The following is a 5,866-nucleotide window of genomic DNA, read 5'->3' as shown; positions in this document are numbered from 1 at the left end:
CACACACACACACCACAAAAACCAACCAGGTCATTGCCCCTTACAACGGCCCTGCACTCTCGTGGCACCCGGTGACCCCCGCCATGAGTAAGGCGTCCTACCAGGCGCCAGACGCCTGCAGGGACACCCGCGCGGCAAAGGGCGCCATCACCTCGTTCTTCTCCCCAAAGGCGGCCGGGGCGGCCGGCAAGGGCAAGGGCAAGGGCGCGCCAGCAACATCGGCAGCAGCAGCCGCGGCTGCGGAGCGCAGGGGTTTGTCTGCGCCTGCGGCCGCGCCTGCGGGGGGCGTAAGCAGGGAGGGGGAGGGGCCGGCGAACGGGGCGCTTGGGACGGCGGCCGGTGGGGCCAGCGAGGGCGCGGATGCGCCGGCGGCGGCAACGGCGGAGGAGGGTGGGGGTGCGGCCGCCGCGACGGCGGCGGCGGCGGCGACGGCGGCGGCCGCCCCTGCCGTCTCGGGAAAGGGGGACCGGGCAGGCGGCGGCGGCGGCGGCGGCGCTACGGTCCGTGGGGCCAGCGCAGCCGTGTCGCCTGCCAAGGGCAGCGGCGGCAGCAAGGGCGGTGGCGGCGGCAGCAAGGGCGGCGCGTCGCCGGCCAAGGCGGCGTTTGAGCGGCTTTTTGCGAAGCAGCAGCAGCAGCAGCAGCAGCAGGAGCAGCAGCAGCAGCAGCAGCAGCAGCAGCAGGAGCAGTGGGGGCAGTCTGGGCCGGCTGCAGGTGCCGGCGAGGCAGAGGTGAAGCATGAGAGCAAGCAGGAGGAGCAGCAGGGGCTGCATCCAGGGGCAGCTGGGGAGGCGGCTGACGCGGCGGAGGCGGCGGTCAAACATGAGTTGACCGAATCTGCTGCTGAGGCCCGCAACACGGACGCCAACCCCGGCCCCAGCCCTGCGCAGGAGGTGGCCGCGGTGAAAGAGCAGGCCGGCGATGGGGACGGCGGCGGGGGCGGCGACTTGGACGGCGGCAGGGGCGGCAAGCGGGGGCAGGGCGGAGGAAGTAGCGATGTTGGGGCGGCTTCAAAGCGCGCCAAGCCTGCTTGATGTTGGAAGGCAGCACAGGATGTCGTGTGCATTCGGAAGCGCCCTGTCGCCTATCCCTGTTGCTGCCGTGGTTGTTGCTGCTGTTGCTGCAGCATTTGCTGATGCGTGCATATTCAATCGCAGTGTTTGACAAGTAACATGCATGGCTCATAATGTACTTGATGGGAATCCCCCCCCCATTGTCGTGAATGGAGAATCTGTTCTCATCACTGTTGTGTTCAGCAGTAACTGCTGTAGCATGCGGCACTGACCCGTACACTACAATGTTGCGGTCTATTTTGCAGGCTTGATGGGTTGTCGTGTGCAATGGGTACACGACAACCCATCATCGGGCACTCGGCGCGGGCTGTGGCCACATAATCCAATGCAGTGTGACCATGACTCAGTACTGCTCATGCGGCTGCGAGCTCAGGCTCAAAAGCGTTTGGTACCAAGCGGTAGGTGGAAAGGCAGGTGGCGGGTTAACCAAGGCTGGCTGCGTGGCGGAAGGTGTTGCGCATGACAGGGTGTGAAGGGCATGAGTGCTGCAAAACTGTAGCAAAGGCAGTATGGGGGTGAGAGCTGCAAAACTGTACAGTAGCAACGGCAGTTAACACGCCCATAAATTTGTTTGAGATGGCTGCAGAAATTATGAGGAAGTGGTGCTGTATTGTTCTGGTGTACATCTTGTCACTGATCTAATCATCTCTGTGTGACAACCCCGACACATATATGGTGCACATTCAGCGTTGCCAGCATGTTACAATGCCAGCAAACGAAGGCAAAGAGGGTTGCAACATCACCCCATTACTGTATCATCACACCACTCGTAATGTACGCCTGATGTAAAATTGCACAGATGGTACATGCTCCGATCAGTCACCACCAACAGTCGCTGACGCATGCTGGGGAGTGCAACAGCTCAAAAGCTCGCCACACAAGCTTGTGGCCGCCAAAGGCGCCGCTTACAACTAAAGCGAAGGCATGTACAAGCAACAGGTTTGAGGAACAGTTCACAAAGGGGACCATCGTCGGGGTGCACACGTCACACCCCGAATGTCCTGTCCCTGACCCCTTCACCACCAGCCGCTGGCAGTTGAGCAGTCTACTGCTTGCGCACGTTGTCGATAACGCCCTGCACGTTGTGCTTAGCCTTGTCAGCCTGCGGCGAGGGGGGAGGTGAGCGACACGTACATGATCAGGAATGCAAGAGAGATTAGCCGCGACTTAGCACACAGTTGTGGCCAGTGGCCAACAACTGCTGTTGCAGAGGGTGATTTGTGCTGGACTGTTGTGGGTGGTGCGGCAGTCGAACGCCACACCACCCACAAGTGCTGAACCCACTGACCGTAGCGGAGGCCTGGTTGCTGGCGTTGTCAAGGGCATGGGACGCCTTGTTGGTGGCGGACTCGTGCTGGTTGCCGGCGCGGTCAGCGGTGTGCTGCGCGTTGTGCTTGGCCTGGCGATGACAGGTGGAGGGAGGCAAGACACTTGGGTTGGAAAACTCCATTTTTGTTTCTTTATTCGACGGGAAGATTCGTAATCCACAACAGCAATGCCACCCGCTCACAACATGCGCAGTTGCCAGTGGTCTGCAGATGCATGGAGGGCGCAGGTTTGCACCAGGCAGCCGACTCACCTGCTCCAGCGTCTCGCCGGCGCGGTGCTGCGTCTCGTGGGCGGCCTCGGCGGCGCGGTCCTTGGTCTGCTGGGCAGACTCGCCCGCCTTGTTGGCCAGGCCGGCCACGGACTCCTGGACCTGGGGATCAGGTCGGTGCGACACACAGGCGGCGTGGCGGGGGTGAGGGAAACGGCATGCGTGCGTGCCACGGCTGCGTTGGTAGCATGCAGATGCATGTATGGACAGCACTGCAGGCAGAGAGGTGCAGCACTGAGAGGCAAACCACGCACAGCACTGCCAGGCGAAAAGGTCCAGAAGGGCACCTTGTTGGCGGCGTTCTTGATGGACTCCATTGCGACGAGGTGAGCTGCGAGGATGAGGGGTTTGTTGGTGAGTTGGTGACAGGGCGCGACGTCATACACAGCTCTCTGCTGCGTTGCTATCGACCGAAAAATGAAGAGCGTGCCCTAGTACACGTTTTGAAGTGCGTCCCGGACAATGACGAGAGATGCAAGGCGGACGGCGTGCCCGACACAGGCATTCGCCGTTGACATGCCAGCTAGCCGACGATATGCGAGCTAGAGGCTGCCCAACATTGGATCAGGAACACTATGCATGCAGGTATAAGCAAGAGTCAGCCCACTGACCTTGGTTCGTGTGGATCAAGAAGTGAACTTGTAGAGCGGATTGCTTGAAAGGTCGTGGATGCTGAAGGTTTGCGAGTGAAGAAAGCAGGCTTCAGGCGCGTATAAATATGCTGACTCCTCCTGCAATTGTAAGGCAGCTGCCTGATCGTGACTCGCGCGTCCAACGCCCGGTCATGCCCTAACCTCACACATTTCTCAGGAGGCAGCAGTCACTGGCGTGCTGACAGCGACCACAGCGCCCAGGATCTCCGCTTGCAGACCCCCGAGACCCTCACAGTCCCTGGTAACCATCCTTTCGGGGCTTCGCCGTGCCTATGGTGACCGGGGCAGCGCTGGGCACTGCGAGCTGGGCCGCAGCACTCCTCCCCGCCGGACGTCTCCATCCGACTGGCGAGCGTGCATTGCTGCGGGGCTGCAGCTCATGCGCCCCGGCTGCCAATCATGCGTGGGTCATCGCTGATCCTGCTGCGCCGGCCGTCGGAACGTTCCATCGCCACCACAGTTCGTGCCACACCCCTGCTGGGGCGCATGAGCACCTAGGCCGCCCCGGCGATGCCTGGTCACGTCGAGCGCCCATCTGCCGACTGGACACGAAGCCCGCTCAACCAGGTTACATGTAGACATACATGTGAAGTACACAGTACAACATTCTCTTCTGCGGGCCAGACAATCCCTGTTTGTTGCGGCAGCGGGCGGCCTCGCAGCATGCCCCCTCACGCAGAGGCGCTTGAGCTGAGATGTTGGGGCGCTACTGAGCTGTGCGACGCGGTATCGCAGCCCGCCTTGCAGTACATATCTCATATGGCCTGCGCCCTGATGTCAATGACCCGCGCCGACATGGAATAGGTGCCCCTCCTCTGACATCACGCAGCACGCACAGTGATCTCAACTTTTTGCCGAGTGCCCCGAGCAGCTCGTTATTGTCGAGACTAAGAACACCTCAGCAGCAACAGTGGTCGCAGTGACGCGGGCTCGGGGGCCCAGAACACGGGCACGATGCGGTCGGGTGCCCTCGCAGCGCGGCCCACTGACAAGGAACTTGACAAGGGACGCGTTGAGAAGACCACAGTCCGCAGATACCGCGCAGGCCAGGCGCCAGCATGGGCCGAGCAGCAGCAGCACCAGCAGCAGGCGCTCGCCGCAGCATCCACTGCTGCGGCGGCGCGCGCAGACGCGCTCGCCGTGCAGGTGCAGCGCACGGCGATCGCGGCCCCTGTGATCCTGAAGCGCGGGGATGATCCGCGGCTGGCGCGGCTGGCGCAGCGGCAGGTTCGGGGCCCGGAGATCGTGCGTCGGCGGCAGCGGACGCCCGACGACGAGGATGAGGATCAGCAGCAGCAGCGGGACGAGGTCGGGGACGAGGAGGCAGGCGCGGCTCCCCGGCGGCGGCACAGGGAGACTAGCAGCGGCGGGGATGGGGAGGGAGGGGACGAGGAGGAGGATGAGGAGGAGGGCGAGGAGGGTCAGGAGCGGGAGGCAGACGAGGATGCGGATGAGGTGCAGCGGCGGCGAGAGGCCATAAGGGAGCGGTGAGCATTTGTTGTGGGAACACGCGTGTGTGTGCGCACAATCCGAGCGCTTGAATTTGAGCTGTGTGGCCGAGTGCATTCTCGCAAACATTTGTATGCAAGAGTACAAGCACCTAGAAGTCCACATGCAAAGATGGGATGGGGTCCTTGCCACGCCGCAGTGCCTCACCCCCCCTGGCGATGCTTCGAGGCCCCTGCCAGGCCGCCGCAATCATGCCTGCTCAGGCGCGCGGCTTGCATGGATCAACGGCACACCGCCGGTCGCACGCGCCGGCTTCTTGCAATCGTCTCGCCGGCCGCCACGGCCCCTCCCCCGCCCGCGTGCGGCCCCGCCGCGCCCTCCTCACCGCAGGTTGAGAGCCCAGCAGCAGCAGCAGCGGGAGCAGGAACTCTTAGGGCGGGAGGAGGAGCAGGAGGAGGAAGAGGAGGTGCGACCTGGGGGTGCCCCGACTTGTGCAGCGCGAAACTCTGACGCTCGGCCGCTGCCGCGGCGGCGCGGCCCCGCGCTCAGCAGGGCGCACCCTGGGTGCGCTCGCGCACCCTGCCTCCGCTCAGCATTACTTAAGCGATGCCGGCAACCCCTCACAGCCGCCATTGTTCACAAACACTTTGCACATAACTTTGTTGTTTCGACCCAGGAGTCGGAGTACACAACCGACGAGTCATCTGAGGAGGAGGAGGGCCCGGGGGCGCGGCGGCTGGTGAAGCCAGTCTTTGTGCCAAAGGGCGATCGGGAGGTGCGCGGGGGGAGGGGGGGGGAACAGGGGGTGCGGCGGCGGCTGCGGGTGCGGATGCAGCTGGGACTGCGGCTGTGATATCTGCTGCAGCTGCGGGCGGTGTGGTGGCCGCCGCGGCCGCGGCTGCGGCTGCGGCTGCTGTGGCAGTTGGACGGGCGGACGGGCGGACTGGACAGGGGCAGCACCCTGCCCTTGCCGGGCGGCTCGGGGGCAGGGGACGCCCACCGGCCTACCCGCTGCATGCTCGTCGCGGCGGCCGCGGGCCCGGTGCTGGGCCCCTCGCCCTCCCCCTTGGTCCGCCGGCGGCCGCACGCGCTCGGTG

At 64.0% G+C, this 5,866-nt stretch overlaps 3 protein-coding genes across 3 annotated transcripts; 2 read left to right on the top strand and 1 right to left on the bottom strand.

The window, feature by feature from the left end:
- Positions 1 to 83: 83 nt before the first annotated feature.
- Positions 84 to 1,031, top strand: MNEG_13189 (hypothetical protein; the record flags this gene model as incomplete). Its single annotated transcript, XM_014038341.1, has 1 exon — positions 84 to 1,031. The coding sequence occupies one exon, from the start codon at positions 84 to 86 to the stop codon at positions 1,029 to 1,031; it is 948 nt and encodes a 315-aa protein (XP_013893795.1).
- Positions 1,032 to 2,115: 1,084 nt separating this feature from the next.
- MNEG_13188 (hypothetical protein) lies at positions 2,116 to 2,984 on the bottom strand (the record flags this gene model as incomplete). The annotated part of the gene is made up of 4 exons (XM_014038340.1): positions 2,116 to 2,172; positions 2,359 to 2,469; positions 2,650 to 2,769; positions 2,955 to 2,984. The coding sequence occupies 4 exons, from the start codon at positions 2,982 to 2,984 to the stop codon at positions 2,116 to 2,118; spliced, it is 318 nt and encodes a 105-aa protein (XP_013893794.1).
- Positions 2,985 to 4,274: 1,290 nt separating this feature from the next.
- On the top strand, positions 4,275 to 4,807 carry MNEG_13187 (hypothetical protein; the record flags this gene model as incomplete). The annotated part of the gene is made up of 1 exon (XM_014038339.1): positions 4,275 to 4,807. A coding segment is annotated over one exon (533 nt), but the record flags the coding sequence as incomplete, so codon positions are not given.
- Between the last annotated feature and the right edge of the window lie 1,059 nt (positions 4,808 to 5,866).

Source organism: Monoraphidium neglectum (assembly GCF_000611645.1).
Source record: "Monoraphidium neglectum strain SAG 48.87 unplaced genomic scaffold scaffold03677, whole genome shotgun sequence".
NCBI classification, from domain to species: domain Eukaryota; kingdom Viridiplantae; phylum Chlorophyta; class Chlorophyceae; order Sphaeropleales; family Selenastraceae; genus Monoraphidium; species Monoraphidium neglectum.
The sequence above is the reverse complement of the archived record's forward strand: the minus strand, read 5'-3'. Positions and strand labels throughout refer to the sequence as shown.